The sequence below is a fragment of the Camelina sativa genome, chromosome 18, assembly GCF_030686135.1.
Source record: "Camelina sativa cultivar CO46 ecotype springtype chromosome 18, ASM3068613v1".
NCBI lineage: Eukaryota > Viridiplantae > Streptophyta > Magnoliopsida > Brassicales > Brassicaceae > Camelina > Camelina sativa.
Window position 1 is genome coordinate 5,987,987 of NC_141897.1, and position 18,571 is coordinate 6,006,557.

An 18,571-nucleotide genomic window follows, 5' to 3' on the forward strand; every position below is an offset into this window, starting at 1 on the left:
GCGCCTTCAGATCGTCATCCAAAATCGATATACCAACCACACTCCCAAGCTACAAAGTCTTGGAATATGGCAGTACTAGGAGAACCGAAGTCCCCCAAGAGTCGCGAGCAAACAATTCTGAACATGTCTGAGTCCTATTCCTAACCAGGTTCCCTTCCCGTGGTTCGCGTAAGACAACACAATGTCCTACCAACCACATATCCCCTCACTGGAATACCCTACGACCACACAAGGATCATCTCACTGCCCCACGGGCGGCCACGAAGGCCAAAGAAATGTGCTAAACAGGACCGCCACAAAGGCCAAAGAAATGTCCTAAACATGACCGCCACAAAGGCCAAACAAATGTCCTAACAGGACCGCCACCAATGCCAAACAAATTTCCTAAATAGGACCGCCACAAAGGCCAAACAAATGTCCTCAACAGGACCGCCATCAAGGCCACTCGTCCCGAAGGACCGTCACGAAGACCATCTGTCCCGAAGGACCGCCTCAATAGGCACTCTGGCTAAACAGCCCGCCACGAAGGCCACACAATGGCTAAACAGCCCGCCACAAAGGCCACACAATGGCTAAACAGCCCGCTACGAAGGCCACACAATGGCTAAACAGCCTGCCACGAAGGTCACACAATGGCTAAACAGCCCGCCACAAAGGCCACACAACGGCTAAACAGCCCGCCACAAAGGCCACACAAGCCCTCTCCTAGGCTCTCCGCCACCAAAAATGGACAAATTCTAACTTACATAAAAGTTTCCATTTTTTAGCACTTACCACATCTGGAAACTTTCCACTTATAGAAACTTCTAATTAAGGAAACTTTCCTCCAAAACACTGCCTTGCGGAAATTTTGTACCCCAAACACCACCTCATCTTGTTATTGAGTCTCACAACCAACCACCCCAAGCGACCGAGTAACAAGAGAGATGGGCTGGAATACTCCATTTCCGCTCCAGCCACGGACTACAGATGGGGCCAGGCTAGGCAAGCTCAAGTCGTGGCTTGCTTCTCATACCATTTGTTAAACCTTGCCTTCATCCTCGCCTCATACTCCCAAGTCTGCTCCTCTACACCATCACAGTCCCACAGGACTCTCATCAAAGGAATCTTCTTCTTCCGAAGTTCCTTGATCCTCCTCTCGAGAACCCTCACTGGTCTCGCCTCCAAAGTCATGTTGGGCTTAAGTTCCTCAGGGATCTTAGCCAACAACTGGTCATCCTCACGGAGACACTTCCGCAACATAGACACATGGAAAACTTATGGAATGCACGCATAACCTCAGGTAATTCCAGCCTATATGCCACTGGTCCAACTCACTCAATCACTCTGAACGGACCCATATACCTCGGACTCAACTTAGTCTCAGTCAATGACCTGTTCGGACCCCGCAAGATGACCATCTTGAGGTACACTCTATCTCAACCCTGAAACTCAAGTTCTCTCCTCCTCCTATCGGCATAACTCCTCTGTCGATCCTGAGCTTCCTTCATGTTCAGCTTAAGAACCCGAATCTTCTCCGAGGTCTCCTGAAAAAATCTGCCCTGTACATGCTCCTCTCCCCCACCTGAGTCCAGCATAATGGTGTACGACACGGCCTCCCATACAAAGCCTCATAAGGAGCCATGCTAATACTCGCTTGGTAACTGTTGTTATAAGCAAATTGTACCAAGCTCAAGTGATCTGCCCAATGGCCACCCCAATCCAACACACACATCCTCAGCAAATCCTCCAACGTCTGGATCATCCTCTCTGACTGTCCATCTGTCTGGGGATGATAAGCTGTACTAATATGCACCTTAGTGCCCATCTCTGCCTGAAATGCCCTCCAGAACACCGAAGTGAACTTGGAATCCCTATCAGACACAATACTCGCTGGCACCCCATGCAACCTGAATATCTCCTTCACATACTTCTTAGCCAAGACTGCTGCTCCATCAGTCTTCTTAATGGCCAGAAAATGTGCTGACTTAGTCAACTGGTCCACAATGACCCAAATAGCATCAAACGTTCTGGACACTGGCAAACCTACCATGAAGTCCATAGTAATTATATCCCACTTCCACTCCGGAATGGGAAGACTCTTCAGCAAGCCACCTGGTACCTGATGCTCAACCTTCACTAGCTGACACACATCGCACCTCGCAACCTAACTAGCCACGTCCTTCTTAATCCCGACCCAGTGATATTACCTCTTGAAATCTCGGTACATCTTAGTCGCTTCTGGATGAATAGAGAACATGCTAGCATGAGCTTCTCTCAGAATCTCCTGCCTCAACTCCTCATCCTTAGGCACACAGATCCACCCATCCACCAGAATAGTACCATTACCCGAAACCTGATACTCTAAGTCAATCCCCTTTGAGGCATTCACCAGCCCCAAATCCAACTCCTGAGCCAACCGCTCTCTACTCAACAGATCTGCTCTATCAGCTGCAACCAAACCCAACGGCTCCTGAGAAACTGCACACAAGCTCAACGCACTGATATCTCCTACCAGAGAATCCATTTCCTGCTCCTGAGCCGAAGCCGCCCGCTTCCGACTCAATGCATTTGCAACCAAGTTAGCCTTACCAGGATGGTAGGCTATCTCCAGATCATAATCTGCCACTAGCTCCATCCAGCGCCTCTGCCTCAAAATAAGATCTCCAAATCTTCAGGGCAAAAACTACAGCACCCATCTCCAAGTCATGAGTAGGATAGTTGTCCTTTTGCTTCCGCAACTGCCGCGAAGCATAGGTAATCACCTTCCCATGCTGCATCAACACACATCCCAAACCAACTCTGGATGCATCTGTATAAACCACATAGGGTTCTCCCTGCTCAGGCAAAGCCAACACCTGAGCAGTAGTCAACATCTCCTTCAGGCTTGCAAAGCCCTCCTCACACTCCTATGACCAAACAAAAGGAACATCCTTCCCTGTCAACATAGTCATAGGTCATGCTCTGCTCGCAAACCCCTGCACAAATCTCCTGTAATACCCTGCCAACCCGAGAACACTCCTGATCTCCGTGGCATTCTACGGTCTAGGTCAATCCCTGATAGTCTGAATCTTCTTCGGATCTACAGAAACTCCATCTGCAGACACAATGTGACCCAGAAAACCCATCTCACGCTGCCAGAAACTACACTTGCTCAACTTAGGAAATAACTTCTGCTCCCGCAGCTTCTCCAGAACTGCTCTCAAATGCATTGCATGCTCTTCATGACTCTTAGAATAAACCAGGATGTCGTCGATGAAAATGATAACAGACACGTCCAGAAACTCCTGGAACACATTGTTCATCAATCTCATAAACGCAGCTGGTGCGTTAGTCAACCCAAACGACATCACCACAAACTCATAATGCCCATACCTCGTCCTGGAAGCAGTCTTCCTCACATCTGCCTCATCTATCAGGATCTGATGATAACCCGACGCCATATCTATCTTGGAGTACCAAGTAGCACCGTTTTTTTTTAAATAATAAATAATAATAATATAAATTACTATGACTAGTGGTCCCATACCCACTAGCCACCTAACCACAATCACAAACAACAGCGGAATAACAATACCCATTAAAGAACCAACTGAACCAATAATCCAATATTAATCCATAATAGAATAACCAACAACCAATCCTAACCATTTCAATGTCAAACAACAGGAAACCAAGGAACCGGCAACCTAATATGTTCTAAACACCCAACTCTAGCAACCTATCAATGCCAGAAAACATCCAATCGAGTCCCTAGAACATCTTCCTCTTCTTTGCCTTGATTCCACGATCACACTTTGCCTTTACCTGCACCACAAACACAAATTGAGATGCATGAGTATTTGATAAATACTCAGTGAGGCAATCCTCCCATCTACTAGGCTATACACACAAGCAATAAGATCTCTCATGCCACAAACAATAACAATAAAACAAACCAGGAACATGAACAAGTGACCCGACACGATCCGGTTACTGTCAGAATGGTGTTGACCGATACCAGAAGGTGTCGACCGACACTGGACATCTGGTGTCGACCAACACCACTTAGGTGTCGACCGACACCTGCTCAACACCCCCGAAACCCTAATAGTGTCGACCGACACCTCCACATGGTGTCGACCGACACACGCTAAGTTCCCGAGCCGTCCTCGCGTTAGTGTCGACCGACACCAAATTGGTGTCGACCGACACCACTATCGAGCAGTGATTTCCTTTGAACAGAACTTCCGAATCTCGTCTCCGAATTTCTCCTCTTCGTCCCACACAATCCCTGGAACGAATCCAAGCCTCAGGAGCTACGAAAAACTCACAAACAACTAAAAACAAACAACCAAACAACATACAATATCACAGAAACTGATATCTTAGCTTAGATAAGCCATGGTCATGCACTCACCTTAGCCAACAAAGATATCTAAGCCCAAAGGACGAAGCTACCACCACAGAAACCTTTCCACCACTTTCCTAGCCTTGGATCTTCACTCTCACAGCAAGATCTCTCCAAAAATGCTTCCAAATTTCACAAACTCTCACAAGAACTCTTAGAAACTGTTTTCTCCTCTTTTTCTCTCAAAAACAACAAACAGCGACCAAGACGAAAATAAAACACGACCTAGGTCGTTTTTCCACTTAAATATCTCGGTTCAATGGTTTTTCCTAAATCAAACTGGTCCAAATCGATAATTAAATCAATCTGGTCGAACCAGAAATAAGTTGTGTCGACCGACACCACATGAGTTTCGATCGACACCCACCCTCAAAACGCAGAGCTTTGGTTCGCGGGCGTTACATAGACTAAGGACGTTTGTCGATGGGCCTTCGGCCATGGGCCGTAAACTCTAGGACATACATGGGCCGGTTATGGAAATCCACACATCCTGTGTTTTACAACACTCCCCCTTGGATGACATAACCGTGCAAGTGCTAGGAAGGATCTCTGTAATGTGCTTGGGGGTGCTGCCTCATTAAAACCTTACCAGGAAAATCCATTGGGACAAAACCATGGTGAACGAAAAAGAGTACAACACGCATTACTCCCCCTGTTCCAAGCATCCCTAAAAGTCCTTAAGTCTCCGCATCCCAATCTGGTGCGTGAGCTTCTTGAATGTTGATGTCGGTAGTGATTTGGTGAAGAGATCGACTGAATTGTCGCAAGACGGAACTTGTACAACTTGAACTTCTCCGGCCTTTTGTATTTCATGTGTGAAGAAGAACTTAGGTAGAATATGCTTTCTCCGATCTCCCTTGATGTATCGTTCCTTAAGCTGTGTGATGCAGGCCGTATTGTCTTCATATATAATCGTAGGATCCTTATCGTCGACCATGCCACAATCTGTCCTGATATGTTGAGTCATCGACCTCAACCATACACACTCACGGCTGGCTTCATGCATTGCTAAGATTTCAGCATGATTAGATGAAGTGGCTGCAATGGTTTGCTTCATAGAACGCCATGAAATAGCTGTACCACCGTGTGTAAACACATAGCCGGTCTGATAGATAACCTGCATCAGCAAAACCAACTAAACCTTCTTTTTTATGGTTAGTATAATATAAACCCAAATCTAACGTTCCTTGTAGGTAACACAATACATGCTTAATACCGTCCCAATGCCTTTGGGTTGGACAAGAGCTAAATCTAGCTAGGAGGTTCACGGCAAAACATATGTCCGGTCTAGTGTGGCTAGCCAAGAACATTCACGCTCATATAGCACTGAGGTATGGCACTTCCGGACCGAGAATTTTTTTATCGTCCTTCCTTGGACCAAATGGATCATTTTCCAAATTTAAACTCCTTACAACCATTGGGCTAGGCAATGGGTGAGCTTGGTCCATATTAAACCTTTTGAGTACCTTTTTAGTATATGCCATTTGATGCACAAGGATTCCATCATTTATGTACTCAAGTTGCAATCCCAAACAGAATTTTGTCTTGCCTAGGTCTTTCATTTCAAATTCTTTCTTTAGATATTCGACTGTTTGGGCGATTTCCCCAGAGGTTCTTAGGATATTCAAATCATCCACATATATACTGCTATTATTACAAAACCTTTGTTTGCAAACTTCTTAATAAAACTGATGGGATCATTCTTATAGCCCTCATTGGCTAGGTACTCACTTAATCTATTGTACCACATGCGCCCACTTTGTTTCAGTCCATAAAAGGGATTTGTTTAGCCTTATGAAGTATTGTTCTCGAGAACCGCTCTTATCTTTGAGCTCTATATCCTCTGGTAATCACATATAAACCTCATTATCCAGTGGACCATATAAGTATGCGGTTACAACATCCAATAACCGCAAATCCAGTTTTTCTCTTATAGCCAGACTTATTAGAAATCTAAAAGTCGTTGCATCCATCACAGGGGAGTATGTCTCCTCATAATATATTCCTGGTCTTTGAGAGAATCCTTGTGCTACAAGCCGTGCCTTATATCTCACGATTTCATTATTCTCATTTCTCTTCCTTACAAAGACCCACTTATGTCCTACTGGCTTTATATCGAATGGTGTCCTTAAGATCGGACCAAACACATTCCTCTTCTTTAAAGAGTTTAACTCCACGTCAATGGCTTCTTTCCATTTTAACCAATCTTTACTTTGAGTGCACTCTAATATAGACGTGGGTTCATGATCCTCATTTATTTCAAGTGCTACCTTATATGCAAATATTTCATCAATGTCGACATCTTTACGGTTCCATTGTATTCTAGACATGATATAATTGATTGAGATCTCATTATTATAAATACCTTCAGGACCTTGAGGTTCAACGTCCCAAACCTCATTCGGTGCCTTAGGATTTGCCGCGGCCATGTCTATAATTTCCTTAACCTCGGTTTGATTTGCACCTTTCTTAGATTTCCGAGGGTTCTTATCTTTGGAACCTGATGGTCTACCTCTTTTTAAACGGGTCTTAGACTCTGTAGCAACTTGCTTATTGTGTTCCTTCTGAACATCAATACGTACGGGTGCATTACAAGCTGGTATGTACGATTTAGTTACTCTCTTTGGGTCAGCAAAGGAATCTGGCAATTGATTAGCTAGCTTTTACCGGTCATGCCATAAAGTGAATTGTTCATTGAACATCTTGTTCATTGCCAAATTAGCTTCTATCATATTAATCTTAGCATGGTAGATACCAATGGCTAGTGCGGGTATAGCCTCTAGGACTTTCTTATGTCCTTGGGTGATTTCAGTAATAATAAGCTCCTTTTGAGCTGGTTGGATATAAGGCATCACTTAGTTCAAGATGTGTGCCTGGCCGTAGCCTTCAATTATCTTGCTAAACCCGCTAATATTGGCATTGTTCTTGTCCTTAGCGATTTCTCAATATGGACAAGGATTATGTTTTAAACATAAACAAATAATTTTATAAAATAATTGAATTTAAAACATAATTATAATAATTCATAATAATAATCCAATCAATATGCATAGCATAAATATAAAATTAAATCAAGACCACATTTGAGTTTTAATTATCCTCTCGTAAACAATCAGAGGTTTCATAATCCAATAGATCATCCTTCTCATGGTCGAAATCACCTTCACCATCGAGATGAACCACATTAGCTTATGGATCCCCTTTCAAACTCTCTTGATAGAGGTCAACAAGATGCTTAGGAGTTCTGCATGTATTTACCCAGTGGGTCTCCATACCACATTTATGGCAAGTGGACTTGGTCTTATGTTGCGGTTTAAATGTACCGCGGCCTCTACCCCGACCACGGCCGAAGCCGAATCGGTTTCCACGGCCTTGACCACCAAAATTGTGTCCTTGATAGGTCCCACGACCAAGACCACCACGTCCACCTCTCCCACAACCACAGCCATACTTGTCCCTATGGACATAGTTAGACTCTTTAGTCTCTTTCGGCTCTTTAGGCTCGTTGGGATTTTTCTTTGCCATATCAACCTTATGAGCTTCCGGTAATGGGGCTGTACCCGGAAGTCTCAAAACACTATTCATCATCAATAGCTCATTGTTCTGCTCAGCAAGATACAAACAAGAGATGAGGCTTGCAAACGTCTTAAACCCCTTTTCACGATACTGTTGTTGAAGCAGTACGTCATTGGAGTGAAAGGTAGAGAATTTCTTCTCATGTCCTCCTCAGTCACCTCGGTACCACATAACTTTAGGATTGAGACTATATTAAAAAGCTCTGAGTTATACTCATCCACGGATCCTTAAGTTTTTCCAATCGAATTGAGCCTTTGGTAGGAGCACCGTCTTTTGGTGTCCGTATCTGTTTTTGAACGCTGTCCAAAGGTCAAGAGGATCTTCTATAGTGAGGTACTGGTTTTTGAGACTCTCACCAAGGTGATGGCGAATATGCATTATTGCCTTGTACTTGTTCTTTTCAGAACAATCATTACCATCCTCTATGCACTCGCAAAGATCCTTTGATTTCAGATTGATCTTTGTGTCCAATGTCCATTGCAAGTAATTATCTCTAGAAACATTAAGGGCAGCATAGGAGAGGTTGTTGAGCTTTGCCATCTACAAAACAGAACATGCATCTTGTTATTAGCATGCGGTATTTAAGACCGAACCATGCAATAATTTTAGGACATGTGGTATTTGAGACCGAACCATGCAACAAATTTAGGACATGCGATATTTGAGACCGAACCATGCCAATCACTTAAGGCCATGCAGTATTTAAGACCGAACCATGCCATGCTTATTTATACTCAAAATTTTGTGGTATATGTCTTGTTTTATCTCATAATTTTCGTGGATCAATATGCATGAAACAACAATCCTAGACAACAATTTTAATCTAGCATGCAATGATTTCTTTTTTTACTGAATTTTCCTTTTTCTTAAAATTTCTTTTTTTCTTAAATTAGGATTAGGACAAAGTTTTAGGAAATATTTTCTAGAATTTTAGGATAATGTCTAGAATTAATTTGTGAGTTATCCTAATTTTATTTTCATGCAAACATAGAACAATTCCGATTTTAATTACTTAGTTTTAGGGTTTGATTAAACAAACAATACTAATCGGATTATAACAACCTAGAACAATTGGTTTAACTTTCTCTCTATGAATTTCGAATTTAGGTTTTAGTTCTCGGGTTTTTATGCAACAAACAAACAATCAACAATAATAATCGGATTTTAATCTTTGCATAATCGGTTTAATTTGCAAACAATCTAAGCAGCCCTAAACCTCATAACAACTGATTTTAAGTTTTAAAGTTTTAGGGTTTTAGGGTCTAAAGCTTAGGGTTTTGTTTGTTGATTGTGTACTTGTAGATTTTAGGGTTCTTATAATGTTTAATATCAGATTCGATTTCATAGGTTCTAAGGGGGTTTGATTATTGTTTACCTTCCACCGATTTGGGGTTGACTGGATTGAACCGGGAGCTATAGACCTCGGTTTTACTTTTCTCTTGATCACGAACCTCGGCCTAGGTAGGAGGAAGAGCCGATCACGAACTGCTGCTCCGAACAGAACTTACCCCGGGAAAAATCGGACCACGAACTCGGACTGGTCACAGACGAGAATCTGATCATGAACGATAGTCGACCACGAACTCGGACGAATCACGGATAGGAACCGATTGCCGAGCTTGGACGAACAAGGGTTTTGTGCGGCGGCGGTTTTAGGGTTTTTAGGGTTTTTCTCAGTTGGACTTTTAGAACAAGTCTTGCTGATAACGTGTTGTAAACTAGAGAAATCCAATCGAGAGTTACATATATATAGTCAAGGGCAAAGCCCAATTACATTAGAACTATTAAACCAACATAGACTAAAGAGGTTTGCCGATGGGCCTTCGGTCATGGACCGCTAGGACGTACATGGGCCGTGTATGGACCGGTTATGGAAATCCACACATCGTGTATTTTACAACATCACACTTTTTCTACACATTAGAAGAAGATCGACACAGATCCACACTCTAATGCACACAACATCACAAGAGAATGTAAACAAGTAATGATCGTCGTTGGGGAATCGACTCCAAAGCGCACCTTTTGAACCTCTAGGGTCTAAGGGACGAAGCAAAAGAAAAATGAACTCGAGACACACATAGAGAGTTACAAAGATGACAATCAAATAGATTTCATTTTTTTCTCATGGAAGGCCTTCGGCCTACAAATCCCTTTTTATCTATAATATATATTCGAATACATATTGCATTTTCACTCGAAAGACAGACAAAGACAATCTAATTCACCTATGAGGGTGGGCTAAGGCAAGACCCCTAACTTAAACACGGATCTTTCCCCTCATAAACCCTAGAAAAAAATTACAGCTTGGAAAATAATACTCTGCCTCACTATCTACCTTGTACACACAAATCTTTCTTTCTCATCCACGAATTGTTCCTAGTTAACTTGCTACAAATCTACTCCACAAACGGCTAAACCATGGCGATATTATTTCGCCAGACCCCGTACATTCAGCATCGCCTTCTTCTGCGGTGCTGAAAAGGGTTTGATCAGAGCAGTCTAAAGAAGCAACACACGCCATATTGTAGGACTGACATGCTGAATGACATACCCGTAGTCTGTCGTCTCCGTCGACATCACACTTCTGGATTGATATCTGATTACAGAGGTCATAAAGAACAAATGTCAACTGTCAGAGAATGCTACTGTCTCACCTATAACCATGAGAAAACAAATAACAAAAGATTGCAGCTCACCCAACAGGCTAGTCTTTTAGCTGCTTCATCACAGTAGCTGTTACCGAAAATATTAAATAACTTTCGAGCACCACTCGGAAAGAGCCGATTGTAGTTGGGCATGACCACGACTTCCTCAAGCTGTTGAAGAATGCTAGGCTCTCTTGGAGCACAATGTTGCCCTGATATGTCTCTTTCCAACACATCTTTGCACACCAATAAACTCGTAACTAGTTTAGAGCTGTTCTGACATGTGTAACCAGCATAATCAGAGCAACGGAACTCACAAACCCCATTATCACAGACTCCTCCATGTAGGCTGCATTGTTCGTCACAAACAGCTGTATAGTTTAAAAGAAGTCTCTTGTCAGATATAATTGATAAATGTAGTCTTGACAATATATATATGGACATTTACCAGTGGAACAGTCGATTCCAGTAAATCCATTTTCACATATGCAAACACCCTGCGTTGTGCATTTTCCATGTCCATTGCAATTATTAGGACATGAACCTGCATGGTGAAAAGCAAAACTTGTAAGTTCAGATCTTACGGAAAGACAGAGACTTGACAAGTACGACAATTTGGTTTGGAAGATACAGGATACTTACGGTTTCTACAGTCATGACCGTGATAACCAAGGAGACAACGACACTTCCCATCAACACAATCTCCATTAAAGTTACAAGAGCTAGGACATTGGCCAAGCACAGAAACTACAGATGTACTGCAGAGTTCATGGTAAGCCGGACAAATTAATTCACCTACAAACCAAAACATTCATGGTTCAAAAGATTTGTTAACGATATGTTATTATTCTTTCCGGAAGATAAGAGCATTATTTACCATTAAAACCGGGAAATCGAATTGGTCCACCAGCTTGAGGACAGAACTTCCATACTCCCTCCACAGCAACCTAGAATTCAACCAGGAAAACATGTGAAGACATTAATAACCGTAAAAGCATGGATCAAAGTAGAAACAAGTTGAAATAGAACCGACGGCTCTATGACTAGTGTTGTTTCTGACTGCAGTTCAACTGTAACAGCTTATGCCCAAAAGTAACAAAAAAATGAAACCCTTGGACGACGAAGAAGAAGATGAAGAAGGCATACCTCCAACAAATTATTTCTACATCTATGCTGATAACAACCATTCCCCTGTGTCATGGAGCCACGAACAAACCCAGTACGCACTAAAGATGAGGCCATACACCTATACATATGCCAAACACTTTCATGAGCAATATTCCATGTGGATATTTACAAAAATTCAGCGAGACAACCAGCAATAACCTGGATTCACTCCCTCTCACTTCACCCAACATTCTGTCAGGCGCACGTGCACTATTTATATCCGTACAAGACCCATCTGAATAGGCAACAAAATATGTACAATAATCTGCTAAGGAAGACTGACCGCCTGAAATATGTTGTGTATGAAATTCATTAGTCTTTACCAAACAAGAAACAAATACCGGACATTACAACCAAGACAAGAAAAAAGTTATATTTTGCGAATCAAATCAACAGGTTGAAGCAGGTGTCAACCTAAGTATATATAGTATAAATAAAACTGGAAGGTTAAGATTTTTCGTATCAGCATGTTCCAGTTAGTCAACAGGATGTACCTCTGTTAGGCTGTGGAAAGTAACGAGCCCACTGAGGCAAGTCTCCATTATAGCTTAGAATTGGGCAGTAACCTTCGGCCTCTCTGTTGTATGTACAGCCAGATAGTTGGGTTGTGTTACAATGGTAAGCACCTTTCCACATGTTACATGGAGATGTGACAAACTGGGTCCCCTGGTTCCGACCCCAATCGAGACGGTCTGCCATGCTATAATCAGCCTTATACCAGCCACTATCCTCTAATAGCGCTAGAGTCATTTTTGAAACGACTGATCGTGTGTCCACTGATCCAGTCATTATCTCATTCATAAGTAGTCTTTTTTCCCAGTGGGAACCCGATGTGCCACGTCCGCCTCCATCCTCAAGTTCTAGACCCGAGAAGTTTTGAGAAAATGCCTGTTGAAATATTGACAATATTATGACAAAAGACATAAAACTAAGGTCACAGGAATTACCTTTCAAAAGAATTAAAAGCATTGAAACTTACTCCGTAGTGATGCCGGGAATGCATGACAACCCGTGGAAGCACTACGCGTGTCACTAACCGGCCAAGCTTTTCATCCATTTGTTGCTCAGTGACCTTAAACATGAAAAGAACGGCTTATTCCAAGGTGGCTCGTATAGAAAGTTTCATTCTCATCCATGTGAAGAAGCACGAAACACAAAGAAGAAAAAGCGAGGAATGTAAATCACAGCTAACTTTTTCTGTTGATTAGGCGGACATTAATAACTCATCGCATACCTCAATGCGTCTTCTTTTCCTTTCATCTCTAAAATGAGCAAAGGCATGTGGATCGAAGCCAAGGACATGCATAACCTCATGAATGAGAGTTGCTGAAAGTAACGTCCCAGATTCTGAAGTCAAATGGCGGGGAGCAACATTGACATGCCCTGAAAAAAGACCACAACCCTTGGGTTTAGTTCAAAACTCAAAGCAATGTCAGGGATTTCAAAACATAACTGGAGGAAATGGCCAAATACCAGCAACTGCACGTCCCCATTGATCACGTTCGCAAGCTACAGCCCACGCAAGGGTATTACCAGTAGTGGGTCTTGTGGTTACCAATAGGACTAAATCAGTATTCGCAATACCCTCTGCTTGATTTGAAAGAAACTGATTAGACCAAAATAAACCTAGCAGGACAAGTTTAAATGGACATGAAACTGCCAATCAGAAGCAAAACAGTAATGCAATTACCCTCTACATATTCACGAGGAAGCTGCACACCACCATCTTGTCCACAAGCAGAATACCCACTTAAACGTAAATTTCCTTTCACAGGTTCAACAGCTAACGCTCTTCTGAACCAATCTGCAGTCTGCTCTAAAGCCTACATGTGCAATATATATATATATATATATATATATATATATATATATATTTAAATCAGTCCAACTGTGTGACTAGTAACACTCACTTATCTAAGAATCAAAAGATCAAGTAAACCTTGCGTAGGCGATGCTTTTTGTCCTCCCCAGATATGTCATCTAAAGTGCAGTTATACCAGCAATCCCCAGACACTGGAGGTTTTGCATTAGGATTACACGCAGGAACAGCAGGGAAAGTACTTGAAGGAGGCTCACCCAACTGAGTTCAGTAAAAACAATTTAGTAAAAAAAATCCCTATCTGTATTTCACACTACTGAAAAGCTAGCAAGAATAGCCCCACCTTCACAATATCACCAACTCTTTGGCAATCTCGGTCAAGTGAGTGACCAACAGCATCATAATTTAAGTAAATCCTAATAGGTTGTTTCACATCCTTCTCCTCCTCCTCCTCAGAAACACTAAGTAATACTCTCCCATTATGAGCTTTTGCAGCACTTTTTGTTGGTTCATGATAAACCTGAGGAGTAACTGAATACACTTTCCTACCCGGTCTCTTCCTCTGCTCTATAATCTGATCATGGATACACGAATGAGAAGACACTCCCTCAACTCCACTTTCCACACCTTGCAAAGGCACTCGATGATGATGATGCCTGGCTTTCCCATCAGCAGCTCCACACCACAATAGAATCAACAAAACCTGAAACAAACATAAAAAATTACTTTGAAGCTAAAAAAACAAACGAGAGGAGCAATTCTGCTGAAAAGGGAAAGTTTAACATTTACAACCTAAGCTCTACTGACTTTGTAGCTCAACATTTCAGGAAAAAAACCAAATCGATAAAAATCAACTTAAAAGAAACTTACCCAGGAAATGAAGAATCGAAACTGGAGATTAACATAGAACCTAGAACAGAAAGAGCAATACTGAACTACAACAACCTCCATGAAATTCCCAGAAAATAATAAAGCTTCACTTCCATCAAATCTCTAACAAATCCCCGATCCAATCAAAGACAGTGCATCTCATTCGATTGTACAGAGTGTTTTTTTAAATCTCACACAGAAAAAAAAAAAAAAAATAGCAAATACAAGCTCGAGGTTTGAAAAAAAGAAAAAAGTGAATCCAATTATTCTTCAAGCTCTTTGAAAAATTCAATTAAGAATTAAAATGGAGAGAGAGAGAGAAGGGAGAGAGAGTTAGGGTTTTTGGGTAAGACTGATTCAAAACAGGTGATCTAGATTCCAGCAACCTCAATAACAAAATAAATTATCTCAGATTTTTTTTTTTTTTTACAATCTCTCTCTCTAACAATGAAACAAGTGACACTAAAGGAAGAGAGAGAAGAAAAAAAGCTGAGAGAGAGAGAGAGAGAGAGAGAGTCAAATGGACTGGGTAGGAATGGGTGTAGCCGTGTAGGGTAGGATATAATGTTTTTTTTTTTTTTTTTTTTTTTTTTGTCAAACGGGTAGGATATAATGTATAATTGTTATTACTGTTTTTCAAAAGTAGGAGTATCAATTTAATTTTTTTTGGCTTATTTTTAGTATAATTATTATTTCTTTTTTGGTATTAAAATACACATATACATTTGTTGCATGATTATCTAATAAAACTGTTGGGGACATTCGCTGTCTTCACTCCAACTCATCATCCTTATCTTAAAAATCAGTTTCTATGTTAAGAAAATCACAAACGTAAACAAATAACCTTAAGTTTTATGGATTACTACTGTACTCGGATAAAAAAGGTACAATCTAACGGTATACATAGTATATTAATATATACATTTGGACACAAAAAGAAAAGTATATTAATATACATGAAAGAAATCTTATAAGCTTAAATGTTATTTTTTAAAAGTTATTGATAGTACAGACTTAATTTTAAATGAAGAACAAGAGTAATTTAATATTAAACTTGAAATGTTAAGAAATGTGTTACATATGTTTTGGTCAAGTTGAATATGCAAAAAAAAAATTATAACTATAGTATATATATATATCCCGTGCTGTACAGCACTCTCAACATTCTTTGTAAAAATTATAATATAATAATACAATTATTGTTATATATTTTTTTAAAAATATTTTCTTTGAGATAATATTATTTTAAATATTGTAATTGCTTGGTAAATCAATATATATTTTTTTGAATACTAACTATATTATAATATTATAATATTTTAATTTATTTGATGTATATTACAATTTTATATTGTTTTTTATTGTATTCGCATCATTATTTTGTGATATATTTTGAGTTAGTAATTATAATATTGTAATTGTGAGCAAAGAAAATTTCATAATTTATCAACCACATAAATTTAGTTTTATTAACCTGCCAATGTGTAAAAATTAAAACACACATATTTTCTTCATAGATTGAATTATATATCTTCGTTTTTAAAAATTCAAATCACAACATATGCAGAAAAAATTCTACATATTTATTAATCGTAAGGATTATATGATAAATCAAAACAATTTTTAAATAAAATCAAAATAAAGTTGATAGAAGAAATTACATTTTCATTCCATTAATATTAAGGTAAATTTTTAATTTTTCAATAAGGGTAAAAAATATAACTGTAATATTAGACTAATAAAATCTTTTAAATAATTATTAGTTTTCAAAAAAAATATTTTCTCCCTCTAATTAATTGTGGAAGAAAACTACTAATTAATTTTAAAAAATTGTAAACCAATGAGAATTTTAAAAAGTAAGTTTTTATATCTAGGTATCCAAATTATTATTTTAATAACTATATTTGAATGATTTTGTTAAGATTTTAAATTATGATTCTCCTACTATATTTCTTTTATCTCATTTACAAATTATTATGAATTATCATATAATACTAGGTACTAACCCACAAAAACTGCCGATATAATTTTTTTTTAATGAAATTTTGTAATAATTTTTTTTATTATGTTATTTATTAATTTTTAAAATCTAAGCTGTTAAACGAAACTGATAAAGATTTTATTTGATTGGAGTTTTTATAAAAATTTTAACTCGTGCTAGTAAAAAATGTTGATAAAATTTGTAGTTATAGATTTTATTTGATTAGATTTTTAAAATCTTAGCTGTTAATTTTTAAAATAATTTTTCTTTCTTTTCAGTTACGAATTAGTTTAGATTTGAATAGATTTTATTAACTTTTATAGATTTAATTTGATCTGTCAACAATTTTTTTTTGTTTATTAATAATTAATAAAGATTAATTAATTAATTAAGGTTTTCTAATGGCAAGTGAATGTAATTTTTTACAGATTTTAAGGTTAGTTTCATATTTGTACTTCATAATTAATATATTACGATATATGATATATAAAATTATGTAATTTTTTTTGCATATATTGTGATTTCAATTTTTTTAAAACAAAGATATATTACCCAATAAGTGAAGAAAAAAGGTGTGTTCTAATGTTCCATATGGACGGATTGGTAAAACTAAAATTACGTGGTTGATAAACTAATAAATTTTATTTACTCAAAATTAGAATATAATAATTAATATTTTTAAATATTCATAAATAATGATGCAAATACAACAAACAATTGAAAATGATAATATACATTAAACTAATCAAAATATTATTATATTTTAAATTATTTAGTCTTTAAAAATAGATATGTAGATTTATCAAACAAATGTAATATTAAAAGTAAATAATGTGTCAAACAAAATATTTTTTTTAAACAAATATAACAATAATGATTATTATTATGTTATATTTTTTTTAGAGAAAATGTTGATCTGTTGATCTGTCGTTTTTCATTGGATTTATTTTGGGTTTTGTTTAGATTTTCGTTTTCTTTAGATATGGTTTGATTAGGTTCCTTAGCGATATTAATCTTAAATCTAAAATTGTGATTCCTTGAACCTCTTTTGTTTAAAGGGCTCGATTTTTTTTTCAAGGTTATCAATTTTATTTATTCAAGAACAAATAGGAGTCCTAGTTGTGGTTGTGGGTTTTTCGGGTGCCTTAGTTGGGTTTTCATGCAATTGAGCCAATTTTTCATATGGGTCTTTGAAAACGATGTTTTCTTTTTTAGTGTTCATGCTCGAACGACGTTTTCTTTTCCTGTGTTCATGCTCGATCACTTAATCCTAGCCGAATTTTCTTGAAGATTAAAAGTTTGATTAAAGATGAAGTTGAAGAAGATTTGCATCAAGTGAAGTCATATTCTCATAAAAACTTAAATAGGAATCTCGCCTTTAATTTTCTGGGCTAAGCTTCAGAGTAAATTTTCTGGCCGATTTCGGTTGGAGTTGAAACTTTCCAACATAACAACATTCTACCGGTGATTTGGATATTCTCTCCTTTTCGACTTTCCACGTGTCAAAGCATAAATTTGTCAATTGGTTTGACAAAGTCACATTTTTGACAAAGTCACATTTGGATATCCAAATGTCACAATTGGTTTTGTAAAAATTTCATGAAAATTTTATAATTTTAAGATTCCTTAGCGGCCACAAATAATATGATATATAGTATACAATATAAAAAACGAGACAAAATCTCAAAAGTTCCAAAAAAAATTCTAACAATCTCAAAACTCCCTTTTTCAAAAATATTTTTTTTCAAATTATTTTTAATTTCAAAAACTGGTATTTTACTATGTTACCCTAGCAAAAATAAAACAATTACATTGAAAACCTAGGTTTAATCCACCCACCCAAGATCTATTGGATTTAATCCAAAATATATAAAAATATGCTTAAAATTAAAACAAAATATAAAATATTGGATTTAATCCAAAATATATAAAAAATATACTTCAAATTAAAACAAAAATATAAAATTAAACTAAACAACATTTTTAATTTCATCGTTTTCTTCCTTTTTCTAACTCTTTTCATTTTCTTCGTGACGGCGATGAACAGAAACGGCGAGGACGGACGATCTCTGGAACCAAACCAGAAAGAAGAAACGACGACTCCATTCTTTCTCTTTCAAAACTAGATCAAATCCCTAAAA

At 38.3% G+C, this 18,571-nt stretch overlaps 2 protein-coding genes across 3 annotated transcripts; both read right to left on the bottom strand.

Moving 5' to 3' along the window:
• Window positions 1-4,175: 4,175 nt before the first annotated feature.
• LOC147921588 (uncharacterized) lies at window positions 4,176-8,485 on the bottom strand. Its single transcript, XM_087497751.1, has 3 exons — window positions 8,213-8,485; window positions 7,628-7,972; window positions 4,176-4,277 (listed from the first exon to the last, which is right to left on the bottom strand). Exons 1-3 carry the CDS (start codon window positions 8,483-8,485, stop codon window positions 4,176-4,178), a joined length of 720 nt encoding a protein of 239 aa, XP_087353877.1.
• Window positions 8,486-9,671: 1,186 nt separating this feature from the next.
• On the bottom strand, window positions 9,672-14,982 carry LOC104760706 (uncharacterized). Of its 2 annotated transcripts, XM_087498791.1 has the most exons (16): window positions 14,450-14,982; window positions 13,923-14,282; window positions 13,700-13,840; window positions 13,451-13,583; window positions 13,234-13,347; window positions 12,995-13,143; window positions 12,740-12,832; window positions 12,255-12,648; window positions 11,920-12,046; window positions 11,740-11,839; window positions 11,471-11,540; window positions 11,236-11,388; window positions 11,042-11,137; window positions 10,645-10,964; window positions 10,500-10,544; window positions 9,997-10,414 (listed from the first exon to the last, which is right to left on the bottom strand). In XM_087498791.1, exons 1-16 carry the CDS (start codon window positions 14,528-14,530, stop codon window positions 10,376-10,378), a joined length of 2,415 nt encoding a protein of 804 aa, XP_087354917.1. In that variant the 5' UTR covers window positions 14,531-14,982; the 3' UTR covers window positions 9,997-10,375. The 2 variants fall into 2 exon arrangements, with proteins under 2 accessions (XP_087354916.1, XP_087354917.1); XM_087498790.1 differs by having other exon boundaries at window positions 9,672-10,544.
• Between the last annotated feature and the right edge of the window lie 3,589 nt (window positions 14,983-18,571).